This window comes from Alligator mississippiensis, chromosome 10 (assembly GCF_030867095.1).
Source record: "Alligator mississippiensis isolate rAllMis1 chromosome 10, rAllMis1, whole genome shotgun sequence".
NCBI classification, from domain to species: Eukaryota; Metazoa; Chordata; order Crocodylia; family Alligatoridae; genus Alligator; species Alligator mississippiensis.
The window spans coordinates 62344359-62361175 of record NC_081833.1 but is presented as its reverse complement, the minus strand read 5'-3'; the positions used below and the strand labels follow the sequence as shown (position 1 = coordinate 62361175).

The 16817-nt window shown below is 48.7% G+C and overlaps 1 protein-coding gene across 1 annotated transcript in view; it reads left to right on the top strand.

Moving 5' to 3' along the window:
* The window catches only part of CES2 (carboxylesterase 2), a 37575-nt gene that overhangs the window by 9117 nt on the left and 11641 nt on the right, over positions 1 to 16817 (top strand). The window contains exons 2-7 of the mRNA XM_014595607.3: positions 3734 to 3938; positions 5931 to 6069; positions 8986 to 9119; positions 13090 to 13243; positions 13394 to 13498; positions 14716 to 14823. Of these exons, the coding sequence (XP_014451093.2) occupies positions 3734 to 3938; positions 5931 to 6069; positions 8986 to 9119; positions 13090 to 13243; positions 13394 to 13498; positions 14716 to 14823 (845 nt within the window). The remainder of the gene's footprint in view (positions 1 to 3733; positions 3939 to 5930; positions 6070 to 8985; positions 9120 to 13089; positions 13244 to 13393; positions 13499 to 14715; positions 14824 to 16817) is intronic.

Below are 16817 nucleotides of genomic sequence, written 5' to 3'. Positions count from 1 at the left end.
ATCGAGATATCACAGGATACAGACACGGGGCCCTGCATCCCAATGACATTCACTTGCTTTCCTTGTACCAGGGTGGACGTCAGTCAGCAAAATTGGGGTCAAAATTCTTCTCTACTATCTTGCCTGCCAGGACTTTGATGGTTTGACTAAATTTGGGAGGATGGTGGTTTCCTTGACCCAAAGCTGACTGCCACCTATTCAGCTGGAAGGTGCAACCAGATTAAAAAAAAAAAAAAAGGAAAAGAAAAATAAAGAAAACTCCAAAATCCTGACAGCATCTTCTCTCTCTCCTTCTCTCTTCCTCTCTGCCCACAGTTTGGGATCTCTGGAGCTTCTCTCCTTCCCCATTTTTCTTCTGGGGCTCTCAATCGTGACTCCAACAATCAAGCAATTTTTCTTTTGCTCCCCACTAATTGCTATCCCGCAGGCTTAATTGAGCACCTGCCATAATCAATTAACGTGGAGCCAGGGTTTCCTCTCTCTCTCTCTCTCTCTCTCTCTCTCTCTCTTTTTGGTTTTATTTCTCTGAGCTCTGAAGACCCAGTAGGTCTGTTGACCTGTTCCCAAGGACTTCAGCCCTGGCCAGCAGGTGGAGTTTCCCCTCACTGCCGACCCCTCTTCCTCTCTGTCACGGCGGGGTCCTCGCGGGGGGCCGTGATCTCCTTAAGGTCCTTCGCTCCGTGTCAGGCCGGCCCAAGGCACCCTCTAGTTCTCGCCCGCCACGTCTTGCTGGAATATGATTGGGAGGCTGCCTATGACTCCCTGGGCACGGCTACTCGGGACCTCTGTCCCCGCGGTTCTTCCGGACCCCCTGGGGGTCTCCCGATATGGTGGGTGTTCCCCAGACACCCTAGCCTTATGGGCTATGCGTGGCTCCTACCAGCCCCTAATACCACGCCCCAAGCCTCACAGATGTAATAGACGTTGTTAGGTTTGTACGCCCACTTCCCGGGCCTCCTCTAAAGTGTAGCCCACGCTGGGCTCTCTCTCGCACCCAGCCTCTCACTGGGACTCTCGTCCACTCTGGGACTTCCCTGCTGGTGCGGTTCCGCTCAGGGACTCTCTAGCGGGCCTCCAGTCCTACGGGCCAACCACACGGGGGTCCTCTCTGACCCTGGCTCACCGCGCTGCTACTCCCTGTCTTCTCGGGGCAACCGCAGCGCCCTGCCTTGGTCTGAGGGGTGTTACCGCACTAGCCTGCGGCCGGGCTCGCTATGCCCATCTCGGGCTTCTCAATCCTGTACTATGGCGCTCCCCCCTCTTCGGGGCTCACCGTGCCCACACGGGGCTTCTCGATCATGTACTATGGCGCTCCCCCTCTTTGGGGCTCGCCGTGCCCCCACGGGGCTTCTCAGTAATACGATGTGGCGCTCCCCCTCTTTGGGGCTCGCCGTGCCCCCACGGGGCTTCTCAGTAATACGATGTGGCGCTCCCCCTCTTTGGGGCTCGCCGTGCCCCCACGGGGCTTCTCAGTAATATGATGTGGCGCTCCCCTTCTTTGGGGCTCGCCGTGCCCCCACGGGGCTTCTCAGTAATACGATGTGGCGCTCCCCCTCTTTGGGGCTCGCCGTGCCCCCACGGGGCTTCTCAGTAATATGATGTGGCACTCCCCTTCTTTGGGGCTCGCCGTGCCCCCACGGGGCTTCTCAATGATACAAAGTGGCGCTCCCCCTCTTTGGGGCTCGCCGTGCCCACCCTGGACTTCTCAATGAAATCACCCCTCGCTCTGGGGCTGGGGTCTATGTACCCCGCACTCAATCCGGGGTCTCGGTCCCCCGTCTGCAACCTACCGGTTGCGCCCGCGACCCACTGGCCGTGCTCCTCTCCGCCAGTTGCTCATGCACTGGCGTGCGAGCTGCGCCTTCACTGGCGCTGTGCAAATAATGCGCCCTCTTGGCGCTAGACCGCGCCCTCACTGGCGCTGGGGCACCCCACACTCTCTGGGGTCCCTATGAGGACACTACGCCCTCTTATGAGGCCTCCTCCAACCCCTACAGCCTCACCCAAGCCTCCGGGTGTAATAACACAAACACAACGCAAAACCACAAGCCCCTAGGCTGTAACATAACCACAAGCCGCATGGCCATAACTCCGTATCATAGCTCGAGCCTCCTGGGCTATCATGAGCTGTACTTGCAACTCAGGCTCCTTCCCATAGCTTGGCTGAGTGAGCTCCTGCTTCTCCGGCTGCTGGCAGAGAACTGCCAGCCTTGCCTCAGCCCTGAGCTTTATAAGGGCCAGGCCCTGCCTCCTACAGGCAGCTGGTTCCCCTTGGTTGCTCCGGCAACCCGCAGCTGCGCTCATTACCTGAGCAACCCTCAGCTGGGCTCGTTATGTCAGGCCAGGGCGCGCTCACTCGCTCCCTGGCAGTTTCTCCTTTCTAGGAGCAGGGGCACCGAGGTGCCCTGAGACACTCTCCTTTACTTCTTTTCTTCTCGCCGGCACCTGGGGTGGGAAATGGCTCCCAGCAGCGTAATTAAACCAATTCAGTTCACCCGGCAGGCTGATAAGACTCTGCTGGAGTGGATCAGGAGATCCCTCCTTTCCACAAGGAGGAAGTAGACATCTGCAGGCATAGTCGTGAGATTGCTTTCAAGGAACCATCTGAAAGCATCTTCTCTGCTCCAGGTCAGATGTACGCAGATGAAAGTAGAAACTGACCTTTACATACTCAGAAGCTTAGGTGCAGCATCACCATGATCTACAGCGGCAGCACACAGGAGGCCTTTTGACAGCTGAGGATGTTCAGCTGCTTGCTGGACTTGACTTGAAGTCAGCACTTGGATGAAATACTATGGAAGAAGCAACTCGATTTCTTAAAATGTTGTCTACTCAAGGACTTTTAACCTCCCTAAAGGTACTCTCATTTAGGAGTAAAGTAGTTTTAGTTCACTATAGCAAGGATTAAGATACAGTTGTTCAAGGCCACGTAATTCCTGAAAGCGAGCATCCATGCAGGGGTTGAATTAGCTTATGTGCTTGAAATTCACACCTTTAGTTGATTCACCTTAATTTTCCCGAGCATCCCTGCTTGGGCATGGTTTCAGGCACAGCACTAGGAGAGGTATTGATCCAAAGGAAAGGAATTACCCTTTCTTAATGGTTATTGATTCCAGCAATGCCTCGCAACATGTGAGAAGCTGTACAAACACACATGGAGGCTTGATTTCTGCCCTAAGAGCTCACATGCTGGGAAAGAAACTAACCAGTGTAAGGAGAGACACTACAGATCCATGCTGGAAGTAGCCATGTTATATCAATTCAGTGTTCAGTAACCACTTTGAGCAAACCCATTTGTGTTTGTTTGGCGAGGCAACATGAGGCTACCGTAGTTGGAATGTATTTCTGCCCTCTGATTGGGACTATACTGAAAAAAATTCCAGTAAGTTACTGTAAAGAAAGTTATTTCTTTCAGTAGATGTTATTGTATCTTTCTGCTGTTTGTCCAGTATAAAATACGGAAAAAAGATCATAAGGACAGAAGTGACTGGATTGATCACAGGTAGTCTGATGCTTACATAGCCTTGGCTGAAGAATTTCATCTAGTAGCTCCCCTGACATCCACTCCAATGCTTTAAAAACATAAAGTAATGAAGAGCCTACCGCATCCATTTGCTAATTTAACATCCCTGTTAAAATTGCAACTTATTTCTGGCCTGGGTTTCCATAATCTTAGAATGAAATATATAATTCAGAATAAATAATATGTCAGTGTCTTATCTCTGTTACGCAGGGCAAAAAAGTGGACAACCGGAAGTGGTCACCAAATATGGGCGACTCCTAGGAAAACAGATCAGCGTAGCTGGAGCCGACAGACTTGTGAATGTTTTCCTTGGAATTCCTTTTGCAAAACCACCTGTTGGACCTCTTAGGTTTTCCCCACCACAACCACCTGAACCATGGAGCAAGCTGAGAAATTCGACTTCCTTCCCACCAATGTAAGATCCAGTTGCCTTCAATTTTGTATAGCTGCTCTATTGGCTAAATTAGGCTAAACTTAGCCATATACACCTTACTGAAAACAGTGGGGTAGTTATGTTTTGTCCTATTAAGAACGTGAACTTCTAAAATTTCTCCTGCCATTTCTCTTGTGAACTGAATGGTCTCATTCCTTACTAAAAATACCCTAACAGCTATATTTTCAGTAGTTAATATAAAGCTAGAGATCCAAGTCAGTGTTGGGTGTTAAATTAAAGGTACCACATTTTAGAAAAAGAAAATGACAATGGGACTTTATACTTATAATTTTGGATGTTCTCTCTGTTACCCACTGAGAGAGGATCCTGGAAAATAAAACCTGATGAGCCAGTTTACTTGGGATCTAGCTGCCCAAATAGGATCTTACACGCAAATAATTTTAACTGTAATTCCCAAGGTGCTTTGTGTACACTGTAATAACTTTTCCCTGCACCCTTTTGGTGGTGATATCAGTATTACCTTGTGTAACAGGATGGCATGTTTCTGTGAAGAAATAGTCCTGTTGAGAAAGTCTACGTATGGGGAATTTGGCTAAGCAGAAAGCATCCTGCTAGGAGCTACAAGCTCCTAGAGCAAGCAAGGGTAAAGAAAACGAGCTGTGAGCAGAACAGTTTGTTACAAGGAGGGGCCAGGCTCTTGTGTTGGGGCCAGAGGAGAAAGGCTCCCCCCTTAGTACCTGAGATAAGGAAGAAGGGGTTGGCTTTGTCTGATTGTTTGTTGCTTTGTTGCCATGTTTCATTTGGGAGGATTAGCTGAGGAACTTCTCGGGGAGCAAAACCCACCTGTGGAAGCCAGCAGGCTAGGCAACTTGCTTACACCTTAGCACCCTGGCCTGGGACATTGTCTTGCACAACAACGTACAAACAAACAAACAAACAAAAAAAGATGATCCTTGGTCCAGAGGCTTCAACCTATGTCTGAGACCAAAGGCAGTCAGGGGTTGGAGACAGATGTGAAGGTAGGAACAGACCATAAGAAAGCACTGGCCAGAATAGCAGTTCACTGTCCTGGCACGCCAGTACCTCACCATTGTCAAGATTTTTGTGGGCACTTGTGGCAAAGGAGAACTTGAAGGTGGGATGTGACACAGCTTCATAGATGTCAGTGAGAAACCCCTCTTGAGCAGGAGGGGCCAAAAGCGTGAAAGTGCTATTCACACGTTTTCCAGGAGGGTGCTAGAGGCTGGCATTACCGGCCGATCAGAGATAGGAGTCGACTTCTCTGTACACAATGAGAAATGACAGGTAGAGGGGGGATGGACCCAGATCGGTCTTGAAAGCAAAGTTCTGTGGTTTCTGTTTGATGTGTTGGATCAGAGGAAGATGGTGGAAGAAATGTAAAGAGAGGGGTGCCATGTTTACCCCTGATGTCCATGCTCAGTTCTGGTCAGGAAGACCCTTGTTGGTAGGGTAGTTATAAACTATTTTGCTTCAGTCTATATCACTGTCTAACAGTTGTAACTTTTAGGGGCACCATTTGTCATGCAGTCCTATGTTATGCATTAGATGTCCACTTCCAATCTTTTGTACAGTTTCTAAAAATAAAAGGAAAATAACCCCTACAGGTCCAAAAACGTGTTGGACTGACTGGTAAGGCAGTCTCAACTCCGTGTTTCTTTAACTATGCCCTGGTTTTCTTTTGGGCTGCAGCTAAAGTGTTGTGTCCCTCAATTTTTTTTGCCAGTAGGGCGTGGGGGGTAAATGTTTTTTCTATTTTTATCTGGACCAGTATTTCAGTTCTTGCTTCTTCAGCTCATCAAAGCTGATTTTCTGCATTTCAAAATAATTTTGTAGTATGAAAAAACAATAGCAAGTTAAAATAGACTTATTTTAGATTATTCCATGAGTGTGTGAATCTTCAGAAACATTATCATCAGAAATCCATCTTTGTCAGGTAAAGCTTTGTCAGATGCTTTTCATTATTTGATGTTGGTATTGTTTGTATGTATGCAGGTGTCTACAAGACCTGGCGTGGATAGAAACATTGAAAATACTTCAAAAATTTGAAAATCCTACCACTGAAATTTCTGAAGATTGTTTATACCTGGATGTCTACACTCCTGCCTCTTCAAACAAGGAAGCCAAGTTACCTGTAAGCAAAGCTTGACCTCTGTGCTGTACTGTATTCTGTCACTGGATTGGAATAAGTTGGTCATAATGTCCTCTAAGTCTTTCCTCCCTAATCTTAAAATAGGGCACTGGGGTTCTTTGGCTTCAGGTTACATAAGATGGTACTTGGCAACAACATGCATTGGTTGACATTGTGTTCCAGGTATCTAGGGTGTCCAGAAGGCAGCTGTCTGCTGGCTCCAAGCTCTGGTGAGCTCATCATTGTTCTCTTTAGAGCCTTTCATGAATAGGGACCTACTGAAATCGTAGTTGCACAATTTTTGCAGAAACTGCTGTTTTTGGCAGGCTTCATGAAAAAGCTTGGGCTCTGCGCTTTTGGCAGGCTTGCTGCAAAAAAAAACAAAAGCAAATTTACCAGCAAGCAGAGAAGCCCTGCAGTCTTGGAGCACATGGAGAAGCTGGAAGGGGAAAGATGGAGGGAGGGCAGGGGGGTGCTGCTCACGGCGGCGAGTGGGGTGATCAGCCCTGCAAGAGCTTGCCATCCCTTGTGGAGGGAGGAAAGGGGAAGAAGGCAGCAAGTCAGTCGTGACCTGTGAACTGCCAGCACTTAATAACTTTACCCGTCGCTCTGGGTTCACCATAGCACATGTTCTGTATGTGGTGTGTGGCCCCAGGGAGGGGCTGCTTGCTTCACTCACTGCTATAAGCATCCTCCCTGTGCTCCAAGACTGCAGGGCTTCTCTGCTTGCCAGTAAGATTGCTTTTTTTGCAGTGAGCCACTGCTTGAGGATGGCCCAAAACCATGGTTTAATTACCCTGATTAAGCCCAGGAAAGCCATTAATCCAGGCTTAATAACACATGGATTAATGACTTCCCCAGGCTTAATATCAGGGTAATTAAACCAGAGTTTCAGGCTGTCTGGCCATCTGCAAGGAGGGGTGGGACTGACAGTCAGAGGTGTGGGGAGCCCCTGCTGTGTTCAGCCCTGGGATCTGCCTCATGTTCGGTAGACCCCTATTCATGAATGCTTTTCCTCTGCTTGGCAAGCGAAGCAAAGCCAAGCCGTGTCTGGATGTGGATTCTGCCGATAGCAGCCTTAGCTTGTGTAGTCACTCGAGGTATGTCTCTAGCAAGTCCTGGGTGCTCTGGGTCATATTTGTTCCTGAGTGTGCCCATTCACTCACTCTCACTCATCCAGGTCAGACCTAGTAGTGCCATGGGCAAGCCAGTGCCCCAGGCTGCTGCTCGCAAGCACTCTGGGGGCAGACCTTAAAAGCAACTGTGTAGGACCTCCCCCCCTCCCTGAGGGGCATTGCTGCTGTGTTTCTGAGTTTGGCATGGGTGGGTGGGTGGGTGCTCAGGACCTGCTTGGCAGCTCCCTTCCTGAGAGCGCCACATGCATGTACCTGATTTCACACCCCCACCCTTGTCAGAGTACTAGCTACAGTTTCCTGTAATGGCCCTATCTTAACTATAGCACCAGCAGACCATAACAGAAATTGGTGGGCTTATCTTAACTCCTAGTCTCTGAGAAGGGTTGGCAGTGATCCAGGACATGGGAGATAGCATAGCTACACAGATGTGGAGATGTCTCATGAGCATGCAATGGGAGGTAGTTGTAGGTGGCCCTATACAATGTAGGGCTGTCCCTATAGTGCTAATTTAAGTCCCCTCTAGTCCTAGGCCCCACTTCAGCAATTTTGCATAGGAGAATAAATGGGCTGTAAGCACAAATACCCCTGCAGTCTCTTGTACGTTCTTCCTGGTAACACCTGGGAATAGTTCATGTACTCCCAGGCCTGGACTCTTCCCCCTTCCTTATCCCTCTAACCCAAGCCATTTCCAAACCTTGCTGGCTGTCCTGTATGTGGTGCCAATGCAATTTACCACGGTCATCCCATTCATCCAATCTGTCTTCATTTATATCCTGATTATTGCAGCTCCCTTGTCCCCAGACATCCCTGTCACCCCGTCCAGACCAAACACGACTGTGAGGATCCCTTTCTTTGTGTCCTTCTTCATGCTGCCACTCCTCCTTGTGCTCTCTGGCCCTGGTTTTTGCTTTGCTTTATCAAGTTCAAACATCCAGTCTTCACCAGGAAGACCCAGTTGAATTCTGCCCCTGCTTTCTTAACCAGCAATTCTGCTTTCTACGCCCCCAGTATTTTTCTTTGCAAACAGTGCCAGTCTTGATATTTTTATTTGTCTGCATCTCCTACAACCTTCTTCACAATTCCCCTGTCTCTGTCATTTTGTGCATTGAGTATCTTTTCTGAGCTGAGCTTACCAAGGTATAAGGCAATTCCCTTCTCCTCCTGACCTAGTCCTTTACTACACCATGATGTGTACTTTTACTTGGGTAACCCTGTACTTCATTCCCTCAGCCTCCCCCTGCTGCTCCCCTACCTCACTTTATTGTGCCAGACTCGAAATCAGCTGTTTGGGACAGGGAGCTGTTTGGACTCTACACCGAAGTGTTCACCACTTTCCTGCGTGCTGTACAGTAACATAAAACAGCCGTAGCATTCTTGCTGAGTCATGGAGGGGAATGCGTTTGTTTAGAAATGCAAAGTCCAAGGCTAGGTATAAATAATTGAATAACAGAAAAACTGGAAAACACTTGATAAGAAGCATGGTTAGTGTTGAATGGTCTCTGACCCACTATAAATTCCAGTTGTATCACACTGGAGAGATAAATGAAAGCTGAAGGATGGTTAGAGGTGTCTTATCAAGTTCATGGTGATAAAAGAAACTAGAAATGGACAGCATGAATGACTCCTAACAATACCAGCCACATGAACTTATTTTCACCTGCCATTTAAAAAGAGAATTTTAAAATAGAAAATGCAATATGCAGTTCTTTGTGTGCTTACATTTTATTACAAAATGACCAAATTTAGGATGGCAGGCAGTTTGACTGCCCTTCTTTTATTTCAGGTTATGGTGTGGATTCATGGAGGAGGTTTCACGCTAGGTGGAGCTTCAGCATATGATGGGTCAGCATTGACTGCCTATGAAAATGTGGTCGTGGTAATCATCCAGTATAGGCTGGGTATCCTTGGATTCTTGAGGTAAGACACTGTCACAAGCCCTGGTCAAGCTGCTATGTTTGGATCCTACATGCAGGATGTGTGCCTTTAAGCTTCCTTGAATTGAAGCACGCTTGCAGGGAGTAGAATCTGTTTCTAGTGCTCCTTTCTGCAATTTGAGACCTCCATAGTCTAGCTGCTTGGACTCTGACACTAGGGTCAGCTCTCTCAGACTCCCGCGCCCCCCCTGGAGTCTGTCTTATCGTGCACTCTGCTATCTTGCAGTTTGCCTCTTGAGGGCCACATGATTATGGAAACAGATTCAGGAATTGCACAGGGCTTCTAAAAACAATAGGCCTGCACCGTAAACAGCTCATAAAAGTTAGATTCATGCACAACAATAAACACACATTTCATTTTCTGCTTCAGATTCCTCATCTCTCTTAATCATTCTTTAGGATCAGCATCTTCTAGGGAGTCCAGGAAACTTCCTTCCCTGCATGTGACTTCTCCTGCCAGTGATGGAGTCTTTTTCTCTGAACTATGCATTCAATTTCTTTTAGGTTTGGTTTGTCCCACGCTGAACAGGGTTCCTTTTCCTCCTAAAGCATCTTTATTGCCCACCTTCCCATTCCTGTGTCTGTCTGCATTTTTAAACTGTTGTATGAACACTTCAACTCTTTATTACCCTTCTAGGGAAATTCCATATTTTGTCACTTGGATTCTTCTATTGCAGGTGCCCTACCCGCCATACTCACTGCCCTGTCAAAAAAGAATCATTACAATATTAACAATTTATTTTGCTTCAGGCATGCAAGTGTGTGACCATGTCCTTACTAGCTTGCAGTAGCATCATTAGGGTGAGGCGAGAGAGGCACTGGTCATGGGTGCTGAAATCTAAACCATTATCCTGGTTTGACCCATCCTGGTGTCTCTGCATGCTATGGAGAGCCCTGCGCTACCCAGCCATAGGGAGTGTATCTGCTATGAGGGAGGGGGCCAAATGATGCCCCTTCACCTGGGGGGGCTTTGCCATGGGAGGGTCAGCCCTGCCCCTCGGGGGGAGGGGGGGGGTGCAAACAGGGAGCTATGAGGGGTCCCCCGCACTATTGGTTGTTTCCCAGTACTAGCAGCTCAGCTAAAGCATCAGCAGTATCAGTTTCCACTCAAATGAGAACCCAGGCAGGTAAGACCCTTCTCCCCTAGCACTCCCTGCATGCCAAAAAACAGCGCAGAACAGAGCGGTCCATTGAACTGCTCAAGACAGACCTGCTCCTGGCAGGCAGAAACAATCGACCACCTCTTCTGGGACTACCCATATGCCAGAGAGGTGTTGAAGGAAGTCTGTGCTCTCCTCCTGGTGGTGACAGGTTGCAGAGACCTGGCCAGGGAAACAGTTCTCTGTGGGCACCTGACCCCAACAGCTCACTTTGACCAGTTCATATCCTGGTTCAGGTATGCACATTGGAAAGCCAGGAAGCTGCTCATAAACAAACACTCAGACCCCACAGTCGAGGACCGTATTAAAATGGGACTAAGTCAGGGGTGGGCAATTATTTCCGGCAGAGGGCCGCTTACCCAGTTTTGGCAAGCTGTCGAGGGCTGCATGGGTAGCCCTGCCCCTTGATAGGTGCCCCACCCCCTGGTCACCATCTTGGGACCAGTGTCCCAATGTCTTAGGACCAATGTCCCAGGGTCAGTGACAGCGGGTTGCAGGCTGGCAGGGGTCTGTGGAGCCGGGCTGGGCTACACCAGCAGGGAGAGGGGGGAGCTGGCCTGGCTCCATAGAGCCCCTACTGGCTGGGACCTGCTGCCCTGCTCTGGGCCCTGCTGGTGCTGGCCCTGGGACACTGGTGTGGGCCCTGTGCTCCCACTGACTCCTGCACCCGCTCACTCCCAGTGCCCCCCAGCCCTGCAGCGCAGGGAAGGAGCTGGTGTGGAGCATAGGGAAAAGCGGCCCCTCCCCTGCCCCGTGGCCGGCACTCCCTGCTACAGCCGCTCACAGCCTGCGCAGGGCTGTCCTGAGCAGGCACAGGCATCCCCACGCAGGCTGCAAGCAACTGCAGCGCAGGGTGCCAGGCACAGGGCAGGGAAGGGGCTGCTTTTCCCCCACACTCAGCACCAGCTTGTAACCTGCCCCCGCTGCCAGTCTGGGCACCACACCGGCTCCAGGCTCGCCTGTTGGGGCTGCATCGCAGCGGCAGCAGCTGCAGTCCCCCCCGCTTGCCGCACTGGGCAGCATTTGCTGCTGCCCGCCCGGAGCTCACACCACAGTAGGCTGCAGTGAGGCTGCCACCACTGTCCCTGTACTGCCCAGCGCGCGAGCTCCAGGTGGGCAGCAGCAGCAGCAGCAATCACTGCCGGGTGCAGCAAGTGGGGAGGCCGCAGCTGCTGTCACCGCGGTGCAGCCCCAATGGGCAAGCTTGGAGCTGGCGCAGGGCCCAGGCTGGCAACGGGGGTGGGTTACAAGCTGGTGCTGAGCGCGGGGAAAAGCAGCCCCTCCCCTGCGCCATGGCTGGCGCCCCACACTGCAGTCACTCATAACCTGCATGGGGATGCCTGTGCCTGCTTAGGACAGCCCTATGTGGGCTGCGAGCCGCTGCAGCAGGGAGCACCAGCCACAGGGCGGGGGCGGAGCCAAATTTCCCTGCCCTCCGCACCAGCTCCTTCCCTGCCTGGGGTCCTCCCCTCTCCCCCCTTACCTGAGGTTCCTGCCAGGGCAGCTACATGGTCCCAGGCCAGAAGCCCCTGCTGGGGCTTCTGGCTGTGGGGGCGGGCCCTGGTGTTGCAGGAGCCCACCGAGGATTCCCCTGGGTCCTACTTGCCCCTGGTTCCTGTCATTTTTTACAGGAACCAAGGACAGATGCATTTTAATTTTCAGGGGGGGTTTTAGGGTCCTTGTGGGCCAGATAGAATGGCCTTGCGGGCCGGATGCAGCCCGTGGGCCATATTTTGCCCACCCCTGGACTAAGTGAAATATACTGGTACTATAGGAAGATGGAAGAGGACAACAAGAGAGAAATGGGAGATCTCACCTGGTAGAGAGGGGTCTGGCATGGACTTTTTCAGGAGCAGGCCCTCTGAGGAGGGCAGTGGGTGGGAGTGCAGGTATGGAGATGGACTCACGGATACGCGGTGCAAACTGTGTAACAGGTTTTTAGTGTGCTTTGAGCTGCCAAGTGAACCACAGGGGCCACTTGGCAGTGTTGCAAGTGGAGCTTCGTGTTTGTTTGCATGTTAATAAATACTTTTGCAAAAAAAAAATCCTGTGGTCAGTATATGTTCACTCCCCCACTCCACCTACAGTTATACTATTGGGCACAGGGCTGCACCCCTCATGGTGAAGACTCCCAGGTGTGTGTGAGCTCTTTCTCCACGCCCCCCCACCATATGTTGTTGGGTGCAAGGCTGCATCTGCCTGACTTCTATGGCCAGACAGTGCAGGGCTGTACTTGCCATGGCATAGATTCCTGAGGACAGTCATTCTTGCTCCCTGTCATAGTTGGCACCCAGGGCTGGTGCCCAGCTCACTCACCCATCCAGTTATGCTACTGCATCTCTTGAAAGGCAGTGTGCTCATGGCTGAGCAGCAACTTGGTTAGGCCCAGACCTGATGATTTTGGAGACATAAATATGGAACTTTTTCCTCTCCTTGCTAAATTGCATCTTCCCAAACAATTAATTGTATTATTATTATTGATTTTTATGATAAGGAGGCACCTGTTTGGACCAGCTTTGCATGCACTGATCAACGTTTAAAATGTTGTTGTCCTGCAGAAAATTATAAAATACAAACAAAATTGGTCTGGCTGGAGTTTATATGCGTGGTGGAAAACTCTTCTTCTGCAGGCTGAAGTGATCCACAGCAGGCTTTGCTGCCCAATGACATATCTGAGGGGTTAGACGCATGCTTGTCATGACACTTGAAATACCTGGTGATGTTTGTTCTGTGTTCCCAGCAGCAGAGAAGAAAACTGGTGGTTTTGTTTAGAATTCTCTCTTTTGATTTCAGTACTGGTGATGAATACATTCGTGGAAACTGGGGGTTGCTGGATCAAGTGGCAGCTCTGCAGTGGGTTAAGGAAAACATTGATACTTTTGGTGGAGATCCAGAATCTGTCACCCTATTTGGAGAATCTGCAGGAGGAATCAGCGTTGGTGCTAATGTAGGTTTGCCATGACTGCTTTTATATTAAAATTACTGAACAACTCTAAAGTTGAGCCTTGCTTTTCAGTCTGTCTAGAGAAGCAAAGTTATTCATGCATTGTAGCAAACAAGCATCATGGATATATAATTTGTACTTTGTTTTTTGTAGATTCTGTCTCCCATGTCCAAAGGCTTGTTCCACAAAGCCATATCACAGAGCGGGGTTGTGAACTTACCTGGTAGTACCATTTCTAAACCTCAAGCTCTTACTCGCGTAAGTTCTTGGAGGTGTTTGTTTTTCATTTCTTTCTTTCTTAAATGCTGAGTTTCTGTTCCTGGACACTTCTCAAAGTTGAATTTCAAATTACAAATCAAGTGTTTGTGCTCAACCCTTTTCACAACCTAGAAAAATAATCTTTTACGTCTCATTTCTCTTTCCTTCCTAGGTGTGTGTAGAGTTTTCTTTTAATCTTAAATTCTGATTTCTTATTTTTCCCAGCAATGCCTGTGCTGCCCTGAACTATGAAGCAAGAAGGGATGGTGGATTTAAGTTTACATAGATTAGTAGCAGTAATCTGCCAAGGAATCTCAAATTTTCTTCTTAATGTTTCTTTGATTAAAAATATATATATTTGTGGAGAATAACAAAGGGAGCACACAGAAAATCAGATCTCGCACAATTTCAAATGGGTTGTGCCACTGCAGCCAAATTTACTAGCAATTATACTGCATTACAATAGAGAACGCCAAAGTAAATAGGGTTAAAGATTAAGGTAGCTTTTAAAAATGAGTTGCAACTGTTTGACTGAAAAAATAGAAGGTACTGCAAATGGGTTGGCGTCTACCTAAATCATGGGAGGACTTAGCAATTTTTGTGTTGATTGTGACCTAAAGCTCTAATTCCACAGTCATTTCATGGCCCTACTTCTTGGCACCGATTAGTGGAGAGGCTTGGGGAGGGGGCGGGGGGGATGTGTGGGCAACTGCCTTCCTGACTGCTGGCTGCCCTTCCTCTTGGTGCTGATTTGCAGAGGCCCTGGCCAGAGGAAGAGAGACAAGGGGGCAGACGCAACCTTATCTGCTGCCCTTTGTGCCACCCCGCCAGCTGGCATCTTTCCCTCATGATAATGAGGACCTCTGACTCCCACTTGGAAGTTGGCATTTTATTCTTATTAAATTTTTGTTGTTGTTAATTTTTTGTGGACAATCCTGCGTTTCATGGTTTCTGTAAAATCCATGAAACCGCAAATAAAGTAGGTCCCTACAAATAGAATGATCTTCAGCAAGATTTGAGTATCTTTCAGAACAGGACCTGCAGTCTGCTGATCCTGTTCATGTCCCCATGTACTGTAGTGCGCACACAGACACCTACACTGTAATTTGGTTATGGTGGGCAGATTTAAAATCCATCATACATCAGCAGGTATGAAATTATTTGGCTGTCACATGATTGTCATCTCTTCCTTTTTTATTGTTTTTCAACGATTACAGGTAATTGCTAATCTAGCTGGCTGTGAGATGACCAGTTCTGCAATAGTTAATTGTTTGAGGAAAAAAACAGAGAAAGAAATAGTGTCTGTAACTACAGAGGCCCTTAAGGTAAGGGAGAACTGCTAATTTAGGATCTGTTAAACATTTGAATCAATATAGGAACATTGGTTGACTCTTCTAGTATGGAGTCAGTCCTTTCCATGTGCTTAAATCCTATTTCTTGTTTTGTGACAGGATGGGTCTGAGCTTCAGTGTGAATTTAGGTTTCACAAAATTTTGATCTGAGAGTTTGGTTCAAGGCTATGTCAAATTCCATCACATTTTATTACTTGCAATTAACTCTGCTAATCCACTGCCTCTAAACCCATACAGTATTTGGAGTAGGGTTGATTTAGATTTGTTGTTTTGTTACATCTGCCCATTTTAAGTTTCTGTGTCAAATGCTAGAGTAAGGAGTAAGTGAGGAGGCTATTAGGTGATGGACTGCATTTAGGAATATCTTCATTTCTGTAAAGGAAGTCTTGGAAAGAGATCTTTAGGGAGGAAGAGGACCAGCAGTAGCTGCAGCAAATGAATGATTGGTCTATGAAGCTTGTGAGTAGAGTTGCAAACTAAAAAGATTTGGGATTCTTTACTTTTCCATTAGAAGGAAGGTCTACTGGCTCACAATTCTAGTCTGTAGTCAGAACTTCATCTGTAAAGGGGATGGGGGAGCAGCAACCAGTCCTACACCCCAGCTCCCAGCTTCCCTCCCTCCCCTCCCCACCGAGGCAGGCAGGCAGGCAGGCAGACCACGCTGTTGGAGCAGCAGCCGGGGAGATACATTTTTAAGTCCCTGAATAAGGTAAGAATCCCCGCCTCCTCTCCCCTCAAAACCCCCTTCCTTCACCTGAGTGATCAGTAGCACCTCGCCTCCCCCATCTACCACTGCCCCCGGCTGATACAGGGCCGGGGGAACTGCAGAGCCTCTCCTGCCCTGCTGCAGCTGGAGCTGCGGGGAGTGGATGCACAGGGAGTTGGGCTCAGCTGGTGATGGCAGCAGTGATGGTGGCAACAGGTGGGTTCCCCCTCTTTAAGCCTGGCTCTGGGGCTCACAATTCTAGTTTGTAGTCAGAAGTTCACCTGTAAAGGGGGTTGGAGGAGCAGCAACCAGCCCTACACCCTAGATCCCAGCTTCCCTCCCTCCCCTCCCACCAAGGCAGGCAGATCATGCTGTGGGAGCAGCAGCTGTAGAGTCCTGGCTCTGGGGCTCCCCCCCCTGCCCCAGGTCAGCTGGGGACAACAGCAGGAGGGGAGGAATGTGTTGCTGAGCACAGAGGGGAAGAGGCATGGGGTTAATTCTTACTTGCTTTAGGGACTTAAAAGTAGTCCCTGGCTGCTGCTCCTGTGGCCTGGTCTGAATGGGGGCTGTGACCATGCCAGTTCATCTGCTCTGGATCTGTTTGGGCCCACCTCCATCCCATTCTTTCCCAGAGATTGTCAGAGGATCCTATACCCACTTTTGGCAACTACAGGAGAACCAACAAATGGCAATACATAGTTGGCTAGGTTAGTATCAAGTATTTCTGAAGGTCAAGCTGTTTTTGTCTTCACTGCCCCAGCCCAGCGGCAGCAAGTAGTATTTCCCTTGCTGCTGAACTCAGCTTGGTGACAGAGACTAGAAGACTCTTCCTGCAGACCCAGGCCTCTGTTGCACATGCCCATAAAAATACAGTTCACACAAAAAGCAGTTCTTATGTCTGCAGAATCTTAATTCTGGAAAATTAACTTGATATTTTCAAATTTTAGGTACTGGGGGAGGCCACTTTGAAAAGTTGATCCTGAACATTTTAAATTCCACTGTCATTTCCAGATGAAATTGCAAGAAGGAATGTATGTCTGATTATTTTATTAGAAGACGGCACACCCTTATTTTTATGCCCCACTAGTTTTTGCATGTGAATGCTACTGCTCGTCCACTATGAACATTAATTAATTAATTCCCTTTGTCAAACTGGGGGATGTTGTCAAAGCTAGCCCATGACAGTATATCCAGTTACACGTAAAATTTTTAGAAGATTAATTAAAGTAGATTAAGGTAGGTGCCAGTAGAAGAAGCAACA